Source organism: Aedes aegypti, chromosome 3 (assembly GCF_002204515.2).
Source record: "Aedes aegypti strain LVP_AGWG chromosome 3, AaegL5.0 Primary Assembly, whole genome shotgun sequence".
NCBI classification, from domain to species: domain Eukaryota; kingdom Metazoa; phylum Arthropoda; class Insecta; order Diptera; family Culicidae; genus Aedes; species Aedes aegypti.
The window spans coordinates 198482991-198508269 of record NC_035109.1 but is presented as its reverse complement, the minus strand read 5'-3'; the positions used below and the strand labels follow the sequence as shown (position 1 = coordinate 198508269).

The 25279-nt window shown below is 36.3% G+C and overlaps 1 protein-coding gene across 7 annotated transcripts in view; it reads right to left on the bottom strand.

Annotated features, from left to right (window-relative positions):
* Nucleotides 1-25279, bottom strand: part of LOC5574561 (calcineurin-binding protein cabin-1) — a 254046-nt gene that overhangs the window by 158330 nt on the left and 70437 nt on the right. For all 7 annotated transcript variants that reach the window (XM_021853550.1, XM_021853551.1, XM_021853552.1 and 4 more), the window contains 3 exons: nucleotides 11906-12062; nucleotides 11590-11840; nucleotides 11365-11527 (listed from right to left, as the gene is read on the bottom strand). In XM_021853550.1, the coding sequence (XP_021709242.1) occupies nucleotides 11365-11527; nucleotides 11590-11840; nucleotides 11906-12062 (571 nt within the window). The remainder of the gene's footprint in view (nucleotides 1-11364; nucleotides 11528-11589; nucleotides 11841-11905; nucleotides 12063-25279) is intronic.

The following is a 25279-nucleotide window of genomic DNA, read 5'->3' as shown; positions in this document are numbered from 1 at the left end:
CATAAATGAACCTTGACACTTTTGATCATGTTTGACGTTCGTCTAATCGACAAAAGCACCACAGGGCTTTTAGTTTTAACACTGGGGTTGTTCCTATCTGACATTTTAGAAGGGACACGGAAAGCAAAATACACCCAAAATTTGAGTTTAAGCCAAGGAGTGTGACAAAATCTAAAAAAATGGTTTTTGGACTTAAACAAAAGAAAAACATTAAAAAATTGAGTAAACATGTGTTTTTAGTCTTAACTTAAGCGTTTGGCATTAATATTGGAACAGGCCTTTAGGACCCTATTTAGGACTTACTAGTCCAATTGAAAATCAAGTTACTCAGGACTTCGAAAATATTCTCAATCAAGAGAACGTTTTCTAAAATGCCTAATGTTTTCAAATTTACTTCGTGTAAACTTATCTTTTTGCAGTGTGAGCGGGCTTCTGGAACATGAGCGGATACTGGTGCACTGATGGTATTATTAAAAAAATCAAAAATATGAAAGCTCTTGGCGATGATGGAATTTTCTAGAAAGTAGAATTTTCTAGAAAGTTGATATATTTAACAAATGTTTCCAATTAGCATATTTTCCTGACAAATGGAAAAATGCTAAGGTTGTTCCAATTTTAAAACCAGACAAAAATCCTGCAGATGCTTCTAGCTATCGTCCAATCAGTTTGCTTTCCTCCATCAGTAAACTTTTTGAAAAGGTTATTTTGAACAGAATGATGATCCACATCAACGAAAATTCATTTTTTGCCAATGAACAGTTTGGATTCCGCCATGGACATTCGACCACTCATCAACTTTTACGTGTAACAAATTTGATCCGTTCCAACAAATCTGAAGGCTATTCTACTGGCCTTGCTCTTCTAGAAAAAGCATTCGACAGTGTTTGGCATGAAGGTTTGATTGTAAAATTAAAATATTTTAATTTTCCAACATACATTGTTAGAATAATGCAAAGTTATCTGTCAAATCGTACACTTCAGGTTAATTATCAGAACTCCAGATCTGAAAGACTTCCTGTAAGAGCTGGTGTTCCCCAAAGCAGCATTTTGGAACCAATATTATACAATATTTTCACATCTGACTTATCTGAGTAACCTCAGGAATGTCAAAAATCTTTGTTTGTGGATGACACAGGCCTCTCGGCCAAAGAACGGCCAAAGTCTGCGTGTCATCTGTACATGAAAAAGTATATGGAGGGCCGATATGGTGTGGTTCTATCCATCGGAAGAGAACGCTGGAAACATTATTTCCTGGAGTCCCAAATGGCGTTCGTCTGCTGAGAATGCACCTCTCACAACCAATACCATCGTAAATTGACATTGATGGCCACCAGACCCTGGTGAATTACTAAAACCAGGTCAAAAGTTGCAGGATCTGCCAAAAGGAAGCGCACCCCAAGCGAAAGTGTACGGAATTCGAAACAACGTCATCACTCCAAAAAGAAGTTTCAGCGACTCAAACATCACTTTTTAACCAGAACGACAATCAACACCATCAGCACCCTTTGCTACCGTATCCATTGATGAAACAACTACTGTTCATGCCGACCAAGAGAAAGCAAAGAGGAACAACAGCAACGACGACGACGGCGACACCGACACATCGAGTGAGGAAACAGAAACCAATAAACGGCGATTGTCAACTCGGCGGAACAAAAACGACCCAAAAAAGATGTGCATTCCACAGGGTTGCCAGAATGAAGGCAAAATTATGTCAAGTGTTGTAAAAACTAAATTAAAAAACTTTGTCTTAAGAACATGCTTTTGATATTCAAACAAATTTTCAGGCCAGCCATGTTGTATGCTGTACCAATACGGACTAGCTGTTGTAATACCAGGAAGAAAGCTCTGCAGAGAATTCAAAATAAAATTTTGAAAATGATTCTGAAGCTTCCTCCCTGTTGAAACATTGGAACAAATGTCAAATAAAATAATTAATAATTTCAGGCAAAAATCGTTACCATCTTCTATTGCCACGATCAATGCGTTATATGATTAGGTTAAGTATATTCAAAGCGTTTTTTTTTTCTTATAAGCAGGTGAAATCAACTCACCAGTAAAAAAATCTGAACTGTTACAGCAAATGAAATGTAATATGTTGTTAACAAAATGGTCATAAAATCGTAGATTTGTTTTACCAAATTAGGATGATAGTGTTGTCTAATAACACAGAACACCTAGATATAAGAAATTAATGTAATGTTTAGAATGATACTAATAAAGAAATTCAAAAAAAAAAACAAAGCAAAACAAAAAAAAATACTTTTTTAAGAAGGGTTTCTACATCTTGAACAACTTGGGTGCAAACACATGATCCATCCAGACAATCATTAAGATAAACAAAAAAAGTTTGGATTTCTTTTGAGTTTGGATCCAGGTTTCATATAAATTTCAGTGATAACTGCTATATGTATGTTATTAGCCGTTAGAAATTAAAAAGCTCGTCCTCTTTACCATTCAAAATATTGAAAACATTATTTGGACCCATTAGATAAACGTAATCCAATAACAATTTGATTAGGGGTCGTTCAAAACAACGTGGTCATTTATAGGGGGAGGGAGGTCTGGCCAATGACTATGGTTCATATAAATTTGAAAATTGTTGTTTGGATAAATTACTACTAGGGGGGAGGGGGGTCCCATGACCTTCTGCTTATGAAGCAGAAGCGGTAGCCATTAAACCACCAACCCCGTCCAATCATTTGATTCAATTATTCAGTTAAAAAAGTCAAAATCAGAGGGAGACATGTTATTAGAAGTAGGTACATTCTCTGTTGGGATTTTCCTTTGATGAAGAGACGAAGTTAAAATTACCTGCTACGACGAGCGCGCTCGTTTGAAATTCTGAGATCACCATCAGAAAACTGAGAAAAAAACTGAGAAAGATAGGCTACAAAAACTAGGTGAGCAATGGTATTGACCCTACACTCAAAATAATCCAAACGTCATTGTTACGTGAAAACATACGTAGTTTTTTTCCATCGCACTTTTCACTTAGCTCTTACGTTAATCATAGGTAGCCCAGAATGAACGCATGAACTTTTGAACTTCGTCCATTCCACCGGCGCTACAAGTAAGAGCTACGTGGATTTTCCGGTAGCCTTTACGAAGCGTTTCAATAGGACCTAGATGGTTTTGCATTAAATTAACTAGAATGTAGACCAACCTTATCTCTAATAGGCTTTGGAAGAAAACTAGTTCCCAATTGGAAAATGTAAACAAATCTAAAAGATTGTGATATTTTTATATTCAATCTGAGCATTGTGAATCTTGTTTCCCAAATGTTGTAAGTATGTTCTGTTTTGTTGGAGCCTTCGCGTGCTATAATTGATAGAGGTTATAAATCAGGTGTAAAATATGAAGTAAAGCAGGGATTCTTCGGTATTCAAAGCATATTTACCTTAAAATCAATCTAACACAGGGTTTAAAGTTCAGCAGCTTCTGAAGTTCTGCAAAAATCAAGCGGGCGCCATCTTAGGATTTGCGCTCAACCCCGAATGTACGTACAGTATGCAGATGTCAAAATGTACTTAGGCACCTACGTGAATTTCACGTAAGTGCGATAGGAACCTCAGTAACAATTACCGATTCACTATTTGATGGTTATGAATGGCTTAGTGATCTTTATCTTAGTCAGGTGAAGTGAAGGCAAAATGAATTTGGAATGATCTACGTGATTTTTCACGTAGCAATGACGTTTGGATTTTTTTGAGTGTATGAAATAAACGATTTGCTGAATCATGTTCTAGGATTTTGACGTGTATGGCGAGTGCAATCAATGCAAACATCAGTTTTTGTACAACATAGAGTCGAGTGAAGAATAAGAGAATTAGTGTTATTGAAAAAATCGGGCGACCATCTTGGATTTTGACGCAATCTTGATTTTAAGTAGTAGAATGATTTTTTCATCACTCAACATGTTGAATTTAGAGGCTACCAAGGAAAACAAGGTTCTTCTTCTTATTATTATTCTTCATTTTCCTGACGTTACGTCCCTACTGGAACCGAGCTTGCTACTCTGCTTAATAAGTTATAAAAACAGATTATTTACTAGGAATTTTCTTTCATAGTGCGTTTTTGATAACAGAATACTTCTTCGAGGTATCTCAGAATTCAGGATTAATGAATAAATGAATTTAAAAAAAAAAATGATTGAAATAAACAAACAATTTTTTTAATCATATGCATTTTTGTTCATTGAATGAAGTTTGAAGATTGCGCGTTGGGACATGAGTATGTCTTGTTGTAATATCTGTAGTTTTGACGTAAAACATTACCAAAAGTCCAATGATTTAGAATGGAAATCTTAAGTTTTTCAGCAAAAAAAAAGTATCATTCAGGTAGCAAATAAGCGTTAAAAATCCTATTTAATAATTTGTCTTTAAAGCTATTGAAGCTGAGGGGCTGGCTCTGTTCCAGCAGGGAAGTAACGTCAGGAAAAAGAAGAAGAGAAAGCTTAGAGGTAGCATTAAAATTCAACATGTTGAATGCTATCAAGGTGAAAACTCATTTTACTACTTAACACTTCAGTCGTCGCGCTGTTGTTTTTTGTACAACAGTGGTGAAAAAAACCTCGCTAATCGTACACAGAATCAACGTCCTGACGGTGGCAAACCGCGCGACGACTGAAGGGTTAAAACCAAGATTGCATCAAAATCCAAGATGGCCGCCAGATTTTTTTCACTCCAAATAATACTCCTATTCTTCACCTGACTCGAATAATACACCAACGATTGAAAACTTGTTTCTTTGTTGTACAAAAATGATATTTGCATTGATTGCACTCGCCAGATACCTAGGGCTTATTCACAAATTTCATAACGCTAAAATTGGCCATTTTTGACACCCACCCACCCCCTTGTAACGCTTTTTGTATGAACATTTTACAAATTTTGTATGAGCCGTAACAGCACGAGGATACCCACCCACCCCCTTCAGCGTTATGAAATTTGTGAATGGGCCCCTACATCAAAATCGCAGAACATGATTTAGTAGAAAATCGTTCATTTCATAGAGTAAATACTTCAGTTATTTACCTATTCAATAAAATCTCAAGCGATAACTTATAGTGCAAGTTCCGTGCCCACCAAATAAACGAGGTGAGTAAAAAATATGCACTATTGTTGACAATGAAGCATTTAATAAAAGAATTTAATCATGCATGATAAAATAGCACTATATTCACAGAATATCTTGCGAAACCTGCCACACTCACAACTCCGTCGAACATTTTATTGTGCGTTGCCCTACTCTGGAGTTTTTACGAAGAGAACACGACATTGCGTGTGTTCAAACAGCACTAAGTGGAGATAAAGAAAGACAAGCCAAGCTGCTTAAATTTTTAAAACAAGCGAACATTTATGACGCAATATAGGCACCAACCAAGCACGCGGAACATTAAATCAGCGGCCCCTGTAGCTCTGCTACCTGTAGAACCTACTTTCAAAATCTGCAGGACGCGGAGCCCCGAGAGATATCCTCAACTGCAACAATGAATGCCGAAAAAGCAACACGGAAACAAATAGACACAGACCTCGCAAGTACCCGGATATGAGACGGAAATCGATACAACAGCACAAATTTGAAATTCGTCATAACAGAAAAACAATTATGTAGGGTCAGCAGGGGCAAGATGAGCACCCTAAGGATAAGCACGATTAAAGCCTACTTAAACGTTCTTTTTTTGGTAAAATTGGTAACCATCCTTATCTTTTACATTATTACTTTGACCTCCAACCATCAAAAGTTTTAAAAAGTGATAAATAGTTTTCCAAATAACACGTTAAAAATAGCTTTTTTATCATCGATCAAAAAAACTGCGGGGCAAGATGGGCACCCCCATAAAAATATGCAATTTACTAAAGAAAACCATTATTTTTCAATGCTGGGAGTATCCCAAGACATTATCTTTAATATCTGATGGTATTTATCTTCAACTAGCTTAGTTTTTGAAACTTTTATCAAAAAATAAATAACTTTTCATAAATTGCTACGCTTTCACTTAAAACAAGATTAAATTTGTTGTTTGTTTATATATTTTTTAGAAAAATTGTTTTGTGCAAAGAGGATACCGTGAGACAAGCTCACTGCTAAATTTGTCTCTAATTTTTCACATTTGTACTTAATTTTGAACATGGTGCTCATCTTGCCCCAAGGGTGTAAATTTATTAATATAATCAAAACAATTGAAATATTTTTTTTAATTTGATAAAAGTTTTGCTCCTGATTATCCACAGAAGATTATTCTATAACTATACGGCCAAAAACGTATGAGTTAATTTGTTTACCCAACAAAAATATTACTTTTAAATAAACAAATCTTATATGAAAAGGTAAATGTTTGGACTTCTATGTATTTTTGACAATATTTATGTTGTGCTGTTGATTTTTCAGCTGAAATTTATGGCCATCATATCAATTTAATAGTATTTATCAGAACCCCAAATAATATATTGAAAAAAAAATCGGTAGGAACTACACAAACTAGGGGTGCCCATCTTGCCCCGGGTGCTCATCTTGCCCCACATTTCCCTATTGTCGAAAACTGCCAGTTCCCACCCCCTGGTTTTTAGCCAGGTTTCCTTTTTTCCTAAACAACCTCCCCCTCTTTTTATGCACATGAGATGAACCAGCCTAGGGCTGAAAATCTCAATAAAAAAAAAAAAAAAAAAAAAAAAAAAAAAAAAAAAAAAAAAAAAAAAAAAAAAAAAAACTATATTCACTTATAATGCAAAATAAATTGTTGAATTATAGTAATTCTACAAAACATTCATAATGCATGCATAATGCAAACAATATTGGCTTTCGGTCAAATAAGTGCAATGTTGTAATGCTTGTGATTATTTGTGTTTATCCGTTCTAAAAACGTGAGTAGAAGGCAATTTTAACGCACTCGCGATCCTGCTATAAAAATGATAAGGCAGGATCTGCGAAAAGAAATTAATACGTTTTTCATACTCAATTGAGAAACAAACATTTTGAAAACAAAATTTCTTAATTGGACCCTTAGGGCTTAGAGCCACCCTTTTGGAAATCACCTAAAATTAAAAAAAAAAACTCCAGCATTGAAAGAGGAAAACAAATTATTGATTACGAAAATGCTCAACTAAACTTGCAATGCAGTTGGAAATCGTGCACATTTTTAATTTAGGATTCACTAGTCCAATTGAAAATCAAGTTTCTCAGGATTTCGATAGCATTCTTAATTAAGAGAACGTTGTCGAATATTCCTGAGAGACTGAATTGGAAGGAGTGAGAGTATTATTAAAAAAAAAAATCAAAGATATGAAATTTTTTACATCCTCATCAAGAAACTTTTAGAAAGTAGGCAGCTGATTATTCGTGATTGATGTATTTAACAAATGATTTCAGTTAGCATATTTTCTTGAAAAATGGAAAAATGCCAAAGTTATACCAATTTTAGAACCGGACAAAAAACATGCGGAAGCTTCAAGCTAATTAGCTTGCTTTCCTTCGTCAGTAAACTTTTTAAAAAGGCCATTTTAAACAAAATGGTTGTCCACATCAACGGAAATTTAATTTGCCAATAAACAGTTCGGATTCCAACATGGACATTGGATCACTCATCAACTTTTACATGTAACAAACTTGATTTGTTTTAACTGATCTTGAGGCTATTCTACTGGTCTTATTTTTCTAGACATAGAAAAAACATTCGACAGTGTTTGGCATGAAGGATTGATTATACAATAAAAAAAAACTTTAATATTCCAACATACGTTGTTAGAATAATCCAAAGATATCCGTCAAATCACACACTTCAGGTTAATTATCAGAACTCCAAATCTGAAAGACTTGCTTGGTGTTCCTCAAGGCAGCATCAATATTATACAATATTTTCATATTTGACTTACCGTAATCCGGGGTAACATTGATCAGTTTTTAGGATATTTCTTGAATATTTCATTCAAAAATGTTAATGTTGTGAGTTTTATATTTTTAAAACAAGTACTGCCACCCATAGCTCGTGACTATATACAGTAGTTTGTTTTTTGAACGATTTAAGCATGTTTGAATAAATGTTTTAAGTGATTTTTTGATTCATGTGATATGGGGTAACACTGATCACCCATGTAAACAACGTTCGGTTATATTGAAAATGTCGTTACTTACATAAATCATGGCCCATTAAGTCGAATATGATGTCGAAACGCTTACATCTCATTTACTTTTTGAGTTATTTTAAAATTAAAAACACCTCGAACAGCGGAATACGCCTAAAGGTAGGCAATTTACTAAGGGAATTCTACATTCTTAACAGTAATTTGGTAATGTTGCCTAATTGAACATACTTATAAAATTTTTGACAACGGAATCGTTTTTGGCGATGCCATTTTTAGTGAGAACCGTATTTTCCTTGCTCATATCGCTTGCAGAACTTATGTGAGACATGAATCTTTGGTAGTGTCATCCTTAACCATTGAAATCATTGTTTCACAAACTTGACAAATTTACGCATAAAGTTAACGCAATTTTTGCAAAAATCTTGATTTTTAATAGCTTATAAGTATAAGAAAGAGAAGCAACATTCATGCTTTGGAAATGTTTCATCAATAAATGACGATACCTACTTATTACGAGATGAGTCGTTCCGATCAATGTTACCCCGCTGATCAATGATACCCCGGATTACGGTACCTCAGTTACATTGAAATTTGACATCCCAGAGGTCAAAAATCTTTGTTTGCTTATGACACAAGAACCTCCGCCAAAGGACGAAGTCTGCGTGCCATCTGTAGTAGATTGCAAAGAAGTTTAAAATATTTTTTCTTCATACAGTGCCCGTTCGATTTTGGCAACACGGAAATGCATATGCAAAAAAAAATGAATCATAATTTGATTACCAATCCTGTTAATATCAATGTTTTGTGAGTCTTTTTGAGGCTGACAATGTTCAAAATAGGTAAATTTAATTCGTGGTCGTTATTACGATGATAAAGGTTTAATAAAATCAACCGTTCGATTTTGGCACGGTTCGATTTATGCAACATGAAACTTTTTGTCTTATTGTGAAATTGGACGGGCACTGTACTTACAAAAATGGAAGATTTCTCCTAATGCTTTCAAAACTCAACTTATAATTTTCCCACATGAAAAGCTCTTTTTTTAACTTTTAAGTAGATATGTTGTTATTATGAAAGTGGTTCTAATAAATTGGCCAAATAAAGTTAGGTTATCTGGGGCTCATGCCAAATAAAAAATAACTTTCAGAGATCACATTGAGGGCATTCAACCCAAATGCAAGAATTATATAAAATGAATGTATTACACTCATTAACAGACAATCAGAACTTTGTCTTAAGAACAAGCTTTTGATCTTCTAACAAATGTTCAGGCCGACCATGGTGCATGCTGTACCAATATGGACTAGCTGTTGTGATACCAGAGAGAACGCTCTGCAGAGGATTTAGAATATGTTTTTATAAATAATTCTGAAGCTCCTTATTTGGTATAGTACTAATGAGTTACATAGAATATCCAAAATTGAAACATAAACACAAATGTCGAATAAAACTATTAATAATTTTAAACAAAGATTTTTTGCAATCTTCTAGTGCCACGTATGTGAAATTAGGTTAAGTTAATTAAAAGCATCTTTCTTTCTTATAAGCAGGTGAAATCAACACACCTGTGAAAATTCTAAACTGATACGGCAAATGAAACGTTAAAAAAAAATTAATGAAAGTCTTATTTAGTTTTACCAAAATAGGATGATAGTGTTGTCTAACACATAACTCCTAGATACAAGAAATGGATGTAACTCCTAGATATAAGAAATGGATGTATGTTTTAAGTGATATTAATGAAACAATTAAAAATAAAAATCATTCCCTGAAAAATATAATTACGAGCCCAGGGGAGTACAGCACGAGTCGTAGTCGCGTCTAACCGAGTTGGATAATTACGACGAGTTGCGTACCTACATTTTTTTTGCAATTTCATAAAAAGCCATTTGAGGTTATCAGAAATTATTTTTTTTTTTTTGTATGGTATTCAGTTGGAGCTGCTTGACAGCTTAACTTGTCAAGGCTGAACCCTCGGTCTGGCTTTTGCCAAGTTTCCCCTCTACCAGGACCAATACTCAGACGGACTAGGCAATGGCGCCCACATGAACACTGTTTTTTATTAGTATTGTGACGTGGTAGTTTTTGAAAAGTGCCCATATTCCCTTGCTTCTGAGAAAAGGAAGCATTGTGAAAATCAGCAGCTCCATCAGAATTTGTTTGAAATAGTTGTGTAGTAGTGTCATTATTACTAATACTGTCTAGTCGAAATGGTTTTGAATAATTTGTCATTCAAGTGCTATTCTGATTACTCCTGTCTTTTACGTAAGATTAGAGTCTTAAATGTCAATTGTCGTCAAGTTTTAACAAAATTAGGTAGTTCTAGTTAATTTTATTTTTTGTTGTTAAAAGTGTTTATTGGTCATTACGTTCATATATCCTTAAAGAAAAAAGTCGCTTTCCTTGTCTGTTCAACAATTTTTCGAAACTAGCAAGTGTACCCTAATGATCGATCTCAGCGTCTTACTTTCCATAGTCATTTTATAGTGAATATTGAAGAGTAAAGTTACCTTAGGCTTCTATTACAGTCTCCTACATGATTCACTTTTCGGTGGCAAATGCAATGCTTCACAACGCCTACTTTCTACTTGTAAATTGTGCGAAAATGAAGCTGGAATTAGATTATTTATACCGCTGTTACAAAAGAGGTATTACTTATTATGGCAATGTAAAAACCATATTAAAATAAGATTGTCGCCACTTATTTCTACTCAGTGAATCTACTAGTCATTTTCCTAAGAGTTCCTATGTATTCCCTACGTCGTATATGATAACGATGTATCTAACTAGCTAATAGTAAGAGTGGCTACGGATCATTCTGGTTAGCAAAAGGCAAACTGAACGTCACCAATAGTATTAATGTCCACTTCGAATAGATTAATTATTTGAAATGGGCATCAATTCTATCAATGACGCAGAATGTCCGTTGGATCACATCCGAGATATTATTGCGTCTATGCCATATGAATTATGACGCGGCTTTAAGCAAAAAATGCCAAAATGTGATACCACCACTACAGGTTACGCCTTTGGTTTCCATCATATGGGCTAATGGATTATGCCCTCCCATCGCGGCAAGGTCGCATAACCAAGGGGAGGGAAAAAAATATTGTTTGTTATTGTTGACTTATTCGCAACTCAAAACAGTTGAGTAATCAAAAAGCGTTGCGTAGTGACTCTTACGACACTGCATTATTCAACGTAGGAAAGTAGGCCGTTTCATGACAGATTGACGTGATGAAAAATTAGACACGATGAGAAATTGAGAAACTATTTTTACCTGTACTAGCATATTCAATGCAAGGTCAAGTTTGTTTTCATACATAGCAACAACATAATTAAGCCACAAATTTCTTGATTGGTATGTGATGAGGTAATTTGAAAGTATAGAAGATGCATACAATTGAAGAATGCGTAATTCTTTTTCAAAACTGCTCTTGTAGCTGAAACGAAAAACAGTTGGGATTAGAAATATTATTATTTAAATATAATACCTTTAATTTACCTTTTACTGTCGAGAGATTTCTCTTCTATGCTGTCGTGACATAACTCCACATAAAAAAGCGTCATTCGATATATCACTGTTAACTCCTCGATTTGCAACTGATTCCACGTATCATGACTAACAAACTCAGCGAAAACGTCGTAAACCTGAATGTATAGGGATCGTAATTCACTAGGCATTTCGATATTCCAGTACAATGACATATGTTGAAGGTATAAGTTTATTAACAGGTACAAATCAATTTCACGTTCCTAGAAGAAAAATGAAATAAATAATTTCATGCGCGACAATGATATACCATTTCAATTGCCCCTACATTCATTTCAGTAATCATGCTGTTGAAATCATCTTTAGCAGTTTGGAAAAACAATTCTGCTGTATTGGAAGCAGATACCATATTTTGGCTAGATTCTGCAGAGCTTTGTTCGTATGGTTGTTCCGTAAATGGTGACTTCTCGTCGGTGAACGATTTCCTAGGAATAAATATCAAGACGTAATATAACATTGAAAATACGCTAGTAGGGACTTTCACTCCATTATTATGAAAATCGATTGAGATTTGGAAAAGTTATGACTAGAGGAAAGTGGGACAGTTTGGCCACCTTAAAAAAAAAAGTCCATAAAAGTGCTGAAAACATTATGGAAACTTTGGGTTTTTGCGTGATTTCCAACAATTCTTAGATCAATACACTAGATCTGCATGATTTCCGTTGCCTTATAAAATTCCCGAATGAATGAGAGATTTTTCAAAATTTGTAATTCTTTTAGTCGATTTTTTACCGATGGGGTGAAATGAGCACCCTATTTTTGGTTGTGAAATTATCTCATATAAAAAATCATTTATTTTTTTCACTACCCTTGAAAGTTATTAGTATTTATAAACACTCCGTGCAAAGGATTAGATTTTAAAAATCATTCTAACAGTCAAATTTCATCATTCTAAAATGATGAACTTTCAAAGAGCCATTCGGGGCAATATGGGCAGTTTTTTCGAACTTCATTTTTTTTTCTTTGAGTTTAGAACACTGACTTGTATCATGTCTATTGCTACATTTCCTTGTTAGCTTTGGGATTGCATGTTATTTTAGATGAAATTTTAAGAACTTTTGCAGTTTTCAAGGGGTGCTCGTTCCACCCCATTGGCCAAACCACCCCACTACCCCTAGGTATTTGTTGTTTATTTATAATTCAAATTTATTTATAATTATAACTTTCGATCGAACTCTCGTTGCGTGAAACAAATTAAAAATAAAATCTTATTCATTTTTTATATGTAAGTGCTCTTCTGAGCCTATCATGAGATTTTTTTTCTGTTCGGGACCAATATTTGCTCTGTTGTAGTATATCCCGTGTCCTTTGTTTAGTGCATGTCGTGTTACCTTATCACTATTGAGAAGTGATAAAGTATTCGGTTTTATTACATTTGTAATTCCTAACTTGATCGTAAGAAAGGATTGTAATTGAAAGGTTCCGCTATTACACCCTTTGAAGAATGTGGTGGGTACACTCTCCACCGGCGCGCCCCTTTATCAGTTAAAATCGGATCCCTTGATAAAGCCAAGAAATTACACCGATATTGTCCATGCATCAGAATCCTAGTCCTTACTTCTTCAAACTAGAGAACTAAATAAATAAAAGATTAGAAAACAATTTGTTGTGTCCGACTCATTTTTTCCCTTGTCTCAAGATTATTCTCGGCAACTGGGAAAACCGAGAATTGTCACATTCAAATGTAACAAGGACTAAAATAGTAGTTTACGGAACAAGTTGCAGAATGATGATCGGCAAGCCTCGTAGGATAAATTTACGACTCGTGCTGTAAAAATCGAGTTCTGCAACGAATTACGTACAACATTTTTTGCAATTTCGTAGAAGACCACTTGAGCGTATTAGAAATTATATCGGAATGCATTCACCATTATTTTACGATTTCTGAAAAACTGTTTTGTTATGATTCATTACGCAACTGAAAACAGTTGCGTAATGAGAAAGCGATGCGTAATGAATCATTACAGCACTGGTTTCAGTTGCGTTATGACCTGAGAGGGAGGCACAGATACTACACACGAAATATTCCATTACGTTGATGGGGGTGGGTGGACAAGATGTAACGACTTATAAAAAATAGTACAAAATTCCTACAAATAGGATTGGGTTATTTGGTTGGTTATAAATTACTATTTCCGGTGTTGTTAAATTTGACAGTGAATCCATTATCGCAAGATATGGAAGAAGATTGTTATCATGGTCATTATTATCATTCTTAAGTCCAGTTCAATCCATTTATATTTGCGATGTGCAAGTGATGTTTATTTCTAGAGATGTTTAGTTTGGGGAGTATATGACATTTTTGTTATATTTTTCTTACATAGTTGCGTTTATTCTAAAGAAGGGAAATCTTCCATGTAATTATTAGTACATATAATGCAAATAATTATCTTGAAGACAACAATCTAGAGTCAAGTCAAAAATGCATGTTGTGATAGGTGACATTATCTTCAGCAATACTGTTCTGGTAGTGTGACGCCAATAAAAGCGTTACATTTCCACTCTGAGTCTGCTCATCAATTTAATGTGGTAAAAACAGTTTCTTTGCCTCTTCTGCCAAAAATTTTCGATGATTTTCAAACAATTTTGATCAGCCACATATGAAAGCATTGGCGAAAGCACGAAAATATTTGAAATTCGTCTAGTTTAAAAAGTGAAATTTGATAAGTCAATTTGACAGCCAAGCGCAAATTTAACATAGCATAATATGCAGCATTCAGCATGGCGTGCATTTTTTGATGGAAATATTTACATCTACAATTCCAATAACTATTAGAAAAGCAAGAATCCACAAAACAGCATATTATTGGAAAAAGGTCCCTTTCTTAAGTCATTAAATTGGCCGTATAAGTATAAAGAATAGCCTATGATTCAAAGAAGGGAAAATGTACCGTAAAGTGCCCTAATTCAGCGCAGTGCCTAATTCCGCGCATTTCATACAAAATTATTTATATATGGAAATACACATTAATATTTCAGCAACTTTTAATGCTATTCGAGGCTATTTTGATTTAGCATAAGTTTGAATCACAAATAAAAGCAAATAAGGCATTTTTTTCGCGGCATAAAAAAATAATCAATGAAGGCCCGTCGGAGTAGACGTCATTTTTCTAATTTTCTTAGCGTCCGTGCTAAGACTGTAGGACAACAACAAACACGATTTCTTTATCAAAAATGTTTTATTTTTTATGCAATATTTCATGGAACTACTTGCTACAGATATGTTTCATGGTGCTTCTATGAAATCTTATCAAATATTAGCATAATTATTGAGTTTTATTCAAAAATGTATTGCGCGGAATTAGGCTACGTCTTTTTTTCATAATGCCCTAATTCCGCGCACTGTTCTTTGTATAACAACAGACAAGTAAACATACTATATCCGTCTTCACATCTGTCTATTTCTCTGAAAAGTAACTTCATGCGTATGTATGTTTCATGTACAAGCGGAATATCGGGAAAGCCCACTTAGGCCGCGTCCATAAATGACGTAGCATTTTTTGACCAATTTTTGACACCCCATCCCCCTTCGTAGCCTATTTTTCCATACTTAATACATGGTTCGTAGCAAACGTGTAGACTTCTCCCTCCCCCTAAAATGCTACGTCATTTATGGACGGTCCCTTACAGGGAAAAATACCACGTGCTTTCTGCACAGCCTCAAAAAATAGTCTATACTCTATACATCTGTTCGCACAAAATTGACTTAGCATAATGAACCACACATAACATTGCCAATGTACACTTGTTTATGATTCTTATTTATATTATACAATCCATATAGAATTATTGAAAAAACAACATATGTCATAATTTGTAGAAGACCCCACAAATTACGACACAGAATACAAATGCGTTTTTTAGTTTTCGATGTCTAAACGTGATTTTAGAAGGTTGGTGTCTTCTGAAGAGTTGAAGGATATACCATAAGCTTTATTTTGATATAAAAATTTTAGCGATCTATCCACCTAGCAGTGCAGTGTGAAAATCATTTTTTCTATAATTGCTCAAATCGGGTAGCTGTCTTCAGTAAAGTTGTAGATAATGATAAATGAAAGTTTTTCTGTTCAGACACCAACTTTGTACAAATATTTGTTCACGAGTTACAGAGCATTTTGTATAAAATACCCCCAAAATCAGATTTTTTAGTATAACTTTTTCTGAAATAATTTGCAATGGGGTGGAATGATTCACATTGGCATGGGGGTTTTTCAGGGGCCTTCCTTAGCAGAGTGATTAGAGTCCGCGGCTACAATGCAAAGCCATGCTGAAGGTGTCTGGGTTCGATTCCCGTTAATGCCAAGATGAAGAAGATGGGTTTTTTTTCTCGACCGAATTGTCTAAAACTATGCAAGAAGAAACATATTTAAGCCAAATATGAGCTCAATAGAATTCAAAAGAGTATTTCATTTCTAAACTTTCCAGTTCAGTGATTAAAATAATTAAATTGTTAGATTCTATGAGATAATTTCACAACATAAAATAGGGGACTCATATCACCCCATAGACAAAAAAAATCGACGAAAAATTCATTCGTGATTTTTTTAAGACAACGGAAATCGTGCATATCTAGTGTATTGATCTAAAAATTGTTATTCTAACGACTTTTCTTAAGATGGCCAAATTGCCCCACATTCCCATAGACGAAAATCACACGTACCAATGCCACGGTATTGGTTATCTTTATTTCATGTAATAGACAAAAATATAATAAAAAAAACTGAACGTAGACTAAAAAGTTACGGTTCATACAAAACTCTACGTTTTTTCATACAAAAAGTGTTACGGAAGGGGAGGGGGTTGAAAATTTTCATTTTTAAGTGTTACGTAACGAATGGATGCAGCCCCTCATCAAAATTAATGTTATTTTGATTGTTTCATTAGTGCGCGGAATTAGGCATTCTTCTGCGCGGAATATGGAAAAGCGTTTAAAAAATGCGCGGAATTAGGCAATTTCAACGAGTGAACTATTTCAAAAAAATCACGAATGTAAATTATGAATACCGTCTAGTTTATATTTTTCCCATAATCTAGAATAGATTTGCTAGCGATCCACCCATAAAGCTTTTTTGTGTGTGTGTGTGTGTGTAATCCAACTAACACCCACTGTCCGGCAGCGATATTATGGAAGAAATCTTTCTGCAATGCTTTTTGATGCTCTTTTCTTTTAAACTGGCACGTATTTAGTTTTTTTTAGTAAAAATCATAATCAGAACAATCTCACCGAAAACCATCTAAGGTGGCATTGCCGTCGCCATGGAAACCTTCGACTCAACCAGCGTTGGGATATATTTTTCTTCCTCTTTCGCCTTTTCCGCGCATTCGTTCGTCATTTCACCACACAATAACCATTTCTTCAATGTTTTTTAATTGCATGACGTTTCTTTCACATTAAAGCACTTTTCTCCAACAAATCGAATTACAGAACGTGATATTTGTTGCTTCTAATTTGTTCCTTTTGTCAGAAAGAGGTTCTCTGCTATCAATTAGCGACTTTTTTTTATCACGTTTCAACATTCTGGGTGGCGGTAGAACCCAAATCAAAATTTCGGAGACACATTTTTCCAGGGATAAACCTACTAGCCAGTTGCAATTGCCGGTGAACCGTTACAACAAAACACGAATTATAACCTTTAATTACGGGGGCTTTCGGTGATTCACTCTCAAACTAAAATTCTGCTTGCGTAGCACTAACCAATATCGGCGGAATCACGAAAAACGGGAGCACGAAAAAAAAAGCACGCGGAGCAAAGATTCTATGACACTACCCCGAACGCCACTACCCCGAATGCCACTACCCCGAAAGCCATTACCCCGAATGGGCCATTACCCCGAACGCCACTACCCCGAATGGGTCACTACCCCGAACGCCATTACCCCGAATGGATAACATTTTGAGACATATTCTAGTTAGAGAATGGGGAGATAATTGTACGATTCTTTTTGAGTATTTCACGAGTTTGGGTCAAAAATGTATTTTTCAAATATTAGAAGATAAAAAAGCAGCTAGTTGTTCAGCAAATAATTTGTACACACTAAGTTTTGTCCTCTAATTTTAGGAAAATTCACACAACCACATTGCAATGCTCTGAAGAACAGCCTATTTTGAAAAGAAGGGTGTATTTATTATGAGAAGGATAGCTATAATATGTACAAAATTAGGATGTAGTAAAATCTCTTATTGGACGTCGGTAACCATTTCCTTTACTCATTTTATAGGTGTCGGGTATTAAGATTAAGATCTTCTTAAAGATTTTGTTTCGTAAACGATGGTAATGGAAGTTCACCCTGAGATAGTCGCTGCAAAAGTTGTTCCATGGAACCCGCCTAAAAAACAACCTAATAGACGACCGTTCCGCTATCGCACTTGTACACTTGTACATGTTAGAAAAATCGGCGGCCTCTGATTGACGCTACAGTAAGAACCGATTAGAATTATAGCAGGAATCACTTTAGTGAATGCCTTCAAGATATATTCTTTTATAAAAAAGCTGTTCTATATGGAAATATTAGTGACTAGCTTATCCAACAAAAATGTGAAAGAACAGCCTATTTTAAAAAGAAGGGCAAATTTCTGGTGAAATGTTTGCAGCTATGACATGAATGATCACTGTAACAACGTGATGCTATGATACAACCTAGGGTTTTAATGCTAGTAATGGACACCTTAGTAGCTGAAATTCATTCTAGACGCTTTTCCGCAATGACATCTCAGATGCATATACGTTTTGTGGAGTCTAACAACAAATTCAATGCCTTTACTTCATAGTACGTCTATGAAACATACAAAATCATTCGATTTTTCCAGCGAAATATGCATTTGAAAAACTGTTGTCCGAATGCCTATTATGGACCCCGGGAGGGTCCATAATAGGATTGTTTACAAATTTGACGTTGCGTATTATGGACCCTCCATTTGTTTCCCATGCAATCCGGCTCGCTGCCGACGAGCCTATTATGGACCCACCTGGAAATGCGTATTATGGACCCTCTTGTGTGGTTTCATTTACAAAACTGTTCAAATATCTGTATTTATGCGTCTCAAACCAAATATTTTGCCTGAAACTGCTGACTAACAATGTAATCGAAGTTCCCCCGGTGGATTTTCATAGGAATAAAGTTGCTTTGAGTGTTAATTTTATGTTTTTCAGTAGGGGGTCCATAATAAGCAAAGGGTTCATAATCGGCATCGACTTCCTATATTCATAAGAAAGAAAAATATTTGTTCAAAAACAAAATTGAAATATGAACACCACCAACAAGTCCAAATACCGGTGATTACGCATCTGTTAAGCAACACCATATTGAGGGTTATGGATTCGAATTCCTTTCAGTCAATAAAAGGCTTATTTTATTAAAGCCCATTCACAAATTTCGTAACGCTGAAGGGAGCAAAAAAGTTTGTGGGTGGTTGTCCTCAAAATGTTACAGCCCATTCACAATATGTAGAATTTCCATACAAAAAAAAACGAGGGTGAGTGGGTGTGAAAAATGGCAGATGTTGGCGAAATGAAATTTGTGAATGAACCCTTGAATTGCGAAGGTGCCCACTGAGCTGATAAACAGGCACTGTCTCAGAAAGAATGAGAAGAATATAGTTGCCATCAAGATATTTCGTAAGAATAAATATATGATGAACATTTTTTACCAGCCATTAATTACCAGCCTTCATTAGAGACGCATTTTTGCACTCAAAACAAGATACTGTACTGTATCTCATACTATTCGGGGTAATGGCTCATTCGGGGTAGTGGCGTTCGGGGTAATGACCCATTCGGGGTAATGGCTTTCGGGGTAGTGACCCATTCGGGGTAGTGGCGTTCGGGGTAGTGGCGTTCGGGGTAGTGGCGTTCGGGGTAATGGCGTTCGGGGTAATGGGATGGAGCCGCAATGGCTCCATCCCATTACCCCGAATGGGTCACTACCCCGAAAGCCATTACCACGAATGGGTCATTACCCCGAACGCCACTACCCCGAATGAGCCATTACCCCGAATAGTATGAGATACAGTGCAGTGGCTCCATTCCATTACCCCGAATGGGTCACTACCCCGAAAGCTATTACCCCGAACGCCACTACCCCGAATGAGCCATTACCCCGAATAGTATGAAATACAGTGCAGTATCTTGTTTTGTGTGCAAAAATGCGTCTCTAAGGGAAACTGGTATTTACTTGCGCGTACAATTCGTCGGTAAAATGTTCATCATATATTTTCCCTTCTTTTATATGTCAGCTATTCTTTCGAAATATCTTGTAGGCAATCATCTTGTTCTCATTCTTTCTGAGACAGTGCTGAGCTCAGTGGGCACTTTCGCAGTTCAAGGGTTTATTCACAAATTTCATAACGCCAAAAATTTGCCATTTTTGACACCTAGTCACTCCCTTGTACCATTTTTTGTATGGAAATTCAACATATTGTAACATTTTGAGGACAATCACCCACAACAATTTTTGTCCCCTTCAGTGTTACGAAATTTGTGAATAGGCTTTTAATAAAATAAGCCTTTTATTAACTTAGAGCTTTCCCTGTCGATTCATCATTCTTGTACATGTGCCTTTATGCTCAGGGACGTCAAGGAAATGTTAAATGCATAAGATCAGCCTCCGGAGGAATTCGAACTCGTAACCCTCAATATGGTCTTGCTGAACAACTGCGTGATCACCGGTATTTGGACTTCTTGGTGGTGTTCATATTTCAATTTTGTTTTTAAACACATATTTTCCTTTCTTATGAATATAGGTTGTGCCAAAGCATCACGTTGCTACAGTGCTCATTCACGTCATAGCTGCTAACATTTCACCATGAAGTCGCCCTTCTTTCTTAAAGAGGCTGTTCTTTCGGGTTTTCGTTGGATAAGCTAGTCAATAATATTTCCATATAGAACCGCTTTCACTAAAGTGAATTCTGCTATAATTCTAATCAGAAATATATCATCTTGTATTAAAACAGACAGGTCTCTTACGGATTTACTCACCACTTTTCTGTTATCATCACTTCTTCATTGTCTTGAATCGAAAAAAAAGTGATTATCTCATCGAAACTGAAATTAATAAGCATAGCATAGCATAGCATAGCATAGACTGACTGTACATGTCAATGGTTGCTACTCCGTGATTGATCGGAGCTGGTAATAATTGCACTGCGATCCAAATGAATAAGGGATGGGAGTTTCCGCTTACTCTCGGAGTGCAATTTTAGCAGCTCTAATATTATTGATCAATAACGGCGCCGGCCAAGTCCTTACAGTCAGTTGGGACGGGGAAGGAATGTTAAGGTGTACTGATTGTTGCTTCTAGAGACCGAGAATACCTCTGCATCTCCACAATCACCACGGGAAGGGTGTTTATTAGTGGAGAAGGAAAAGATCTGGGAGTCACCTTTGGTCGGTGATGCGATCCATGGATAAGGAGGAAACATACGGTTTATACTTAAAGCTAGTTTTTAGTTTTGTCTCAAAAAGTTTTTGGTAGAAGATTTGAAATAAACGTCAACATCTGTAATGTCGAACCATTCAAAAGAAGTTTTTATTAATGGCGAAAAAAAAATATATATATGCGTATGTTTTAAATCATATGAAACATACATAGTTTGTTTGAAAATTACATAAAAGTATTACTGAACATTTATGCCTCAAGAAGAAAAGTTTTTGGTAGAAGTTTCAAAATAAACGTCGACATTCATAATGCCGAACAATTCAAAAAATATTTTAAGTAATGTCAAAAAATTTCTATGTTTACTAGAATTGTATAAAACAGGCATAATGCCGACACTTAAAGTGACGAACCATACAAAGTTTGATTGAATATTACAAAAAAATAACGTTTACATGAAAAAATGTGTTATCATAAGCATGAAACGAGCTCACCAGTTGGTAATCCATCCTCGACTGAACACTCGCACCCACACAGCGTGACCAGCAAAACTTCTCGGCGCCTCGAAAACGAACCGTCTTGCTTGGGCTTTCCAACACACGCGAACCGAAAACCAAACTCCCGGCGTCCCAAAAACGAAGCGTCTTGTTTGGGCTTTCCAAAACACTGCCCAGCACAACACGCGAAACGAAAACCAAACTCCCGGCGTCCCGAAATCAAAGCGTCTTGTTTGGGCTTTTCAGAACACTGCCCAGCAAAACCCGCGAAACTAAAACCAAACTCCCGGCGTCTCGAAAACGAAGCGTCTTGTTTGGGCTTTTCAGAACACTGCCCAGCAAAACCCGCGAAACGAAAACCAAACTCCCGGCGTCCCGAAATCAAAGCGTCTTGTTTGGGCTTTCCAAAACACTGCCCAGCACAACACGCGAAACGAAAATCAAACTCCCGGCGTCCCGAAATCAAAGCGTCTTGCTTGGGCTTTCCAACACACGCGAACCGAAAACCAAACTCCCGGCGTCCCGAAAACGAAGCGTCTTGCTTGGGCTTTCCAAAACACTGCCCAGCAAAACCCGCGAAACGAAAACCAAACTCCCGGCGTCCCGAAATCAAAGCGTCTTGTTTGGGCTTTTCAGTGATTATCTCATCGAAACTGAAATTAATAATCCTACAAACCAACGAAAGTTTTACCTGTAGCGACAATCAGATGCCGCCCTTTTTCTAACATGTACAAGTGTATTAACGTTTCCTTGCTATAGCAGAACGGTTGTCTATCAGGTTGGTCTTTAAGCGGGTTCCATAGAACAACACTTGCAGCGACTATTTCAGGGTGATCTTCCATTACCATTGTTTACATTTTTCATTTTCATTTTCATTTCATTTTCATTTTGCAGCGTTTGGTGGGGCAATGAGAGCGCAAGTCAGTCCAAAGCCGGGGTAAGGGATAGGTAATGGCCGTAATAGTCTATGCGGACCACTTGAACACCATCGGAAAGGATAAGAAGGGTTGGGGTAGGGTATAGGGAATGGAGAAGACTTGACACAATAATGCTATTAATGCTGCAAAATGTAAATGTGCTGAAAGCAATTTAATTTGAGTTTTGAAGTTTGATTTGACTTATTAAAATTCCAAATAGATCGGCCATTGTACAAGTAAGAAAGAATATGCTGATCGCTTTCTAGAAATTTTATAAACAACAAAATAATAACAATATGAGAGTGATGCTAAGGGCTGCTGATGGCACAATGCGACGCTTTAGGAGATTTTGATACTGAATGAACATTACTATACAGAGCGCAATTTAATCGATGGTGATAACTTTACAAACTTTATCTGTTTTTACACTGATTGACGATGCTGATTTATATAAAAATATTTAAAAAATATTTGATATTAGTTCATTTGTTTGTGTGATCTAGGTGTTAATAATGGAAAAATTTTACATACCCTTGATGAAATACTTCCCTGACCAGAAATATTATATTTTGAGCGCCCTTTTCGAAGCTATTCTATCCAGGTATCCATGTACTGCTTTCAATCCTGAAATTATTCTTATTGTGCATGCTCATGCATTATATTAGTGATGCTCATAATCATGCAACAGATAAGAAGGAGAGAAAAAGAGAATATAGGAACAGTGATTAGTAATGAGTTAATTATGTAGTTTTGTTAGAATTATAAACAATTAAACAGCAGTAATGAAAATAAAAAATAACTTATAAAATTACTTTGCAGCATAGCTGAGCCTTTCGGAACGTAAGACCGATGTATAAAAATAATTTGTTTCGAAATTGTCCGCGTGGTCTTCTAGTGCCCCTATTAGATCAGAATCAGTCATAGACATACATATCGAATGCTCGCCATGACCCTATGACCAACATTTGTATATGTATAGACTTAGCTGATGTGGCTTTTCTAATAGGTAGTTCTTTCACTCATTGATTGTCTTCAAAACCTTGTCAAGTATAGAAAATTGATTTTATTTCATTTATTACTACATTAAAGCTACATTGTACTTATTAAGTATTAGGTATTATTTTATGTTTTTATCACTATAGATATTATCAAGGCCAGAATTCCCAGTGAGTGAAGAATTTTATAGTACTAGAACACCATAGAAGATCGCTTAACATTACCTAATCATGGAACGGCTTTTTGCTCTATTATTTTAGGTAGATGCTGTTGATCTCCCTTTGCTCCTATCCGCAACCCGGTGCACGCGCCCTGTTGGTTTTCGAAAACCTCGTAGAAGATTACAAACCGTCAATGGCATTCCCAATTACTACCCCACATTGCACATTCAAGGGTCTGATTGTGCTCCTAACCCACCCTCAGTCTGTAATCTTCTCGCCAGTTTGAAATTATATTTTCCCGAAGTGAAAGTAATTTTGATGAGTGATAGCGTAGCAGCCCAACTGCATAGTACAGTAGTTTAACCAGAATCTTTAGGTCAGAAGATAAAATCTAAATTTTGTAATAAAAAGGTTGCCATTGCTTTGAAATTTACCCAACATCTAATCAAAACTACTAACAACAGCGATCAATTATCAAAATTCATCGCTCCCTGGAAAATATAATCCCAAGCCCAGGGATCTTCCATTACCATTGTTTACGAAACAAAATATTTAAGAAGATCTTAATGCTAGTAGCCCGACATCTACAAAAATGAGTAAAGGAAGTGGGTACCGACGTCCAATCAGAGACTTTGCTACATCCTAAGTTTGTGCATATTAAAGCTATCCTTTTTATAATAAATTCACCCTTTTTTTCGAAATAGGCTGTTCTTCAGAGCATATCAATGTGGATGTGTGAACCTAAAGCAAATTATAGGACTAGTCCAAAAAAAACTTAGTATGTAAAAAATATTTGCTGAAAAACTAGCTGCTTTTTTATCTCTTAATATTTGAAAAATACATTGTTGAGCCAAACTCGACAAATACTCAAAAGGAATTGTACAATTATTTCCCCACTCTCCAACTAGAATAAGTCTCAAAATGTTATGCATTCGGGGTAATGGCGTTCGGGGTAGTGACCCATTCGGGGTAGTGGCGTTCGGGGTAATGGTGTTGGGTTTTTCCCTCAAACCAAAAGAATATAGAGCCACAAAATTAATTTCGAAGCATTCTGTATTTTAGCGCTCCCACACACATCTATCACACGCCTTCGATAATGCTAACTCCTACGCTAATGCCCTATGCTATGGTCTTCGGCCAGATTATGGTCTCCTTCTTGCCCTGCGGGCGATCATCACTTGTGCGCATGCTGTAGTGTACTCACGGCTTCTTCTCCCTAGTGGTCGTCACCTCGTCTTGCTCACCGTCTTCTTCGCGCCGACAATGGTCGATAGTCTCGCTGTTCGGACCTTTTTGCACCGCCTCCGTTCCTCTAAATGCCCCTCACTGTGGAGCTTGACTACGTTAGCGCTCGATGAACCTCCGGTAGCCGACACCGACCACTCTGTGAATGCCACCAGACAGGTATTTGCTCTGGCCGACGGGTTTGGATCTCTTGCCGACAACCGAGATCTGTTAGGTCCTCGATCCAGCGATTCACCAGGATCTCTCACCGCCAAGTGCTTGTCCGGATTGGATGCTTTGCTGCCTCGGATCAAAATGTAACAAAAAAAAAGCGCCCTAAACGGCCTTCATTAGTAACATGCGGACGCTTCCGACTAGCGTGACTCACCCGTGGATTTGGGACGCTTTTTCGCAGTATTTCTCAGCGCTTTCCTCGTTCCCAAACGGACGGTTGGAGATTAGGGTCGACTTCTGT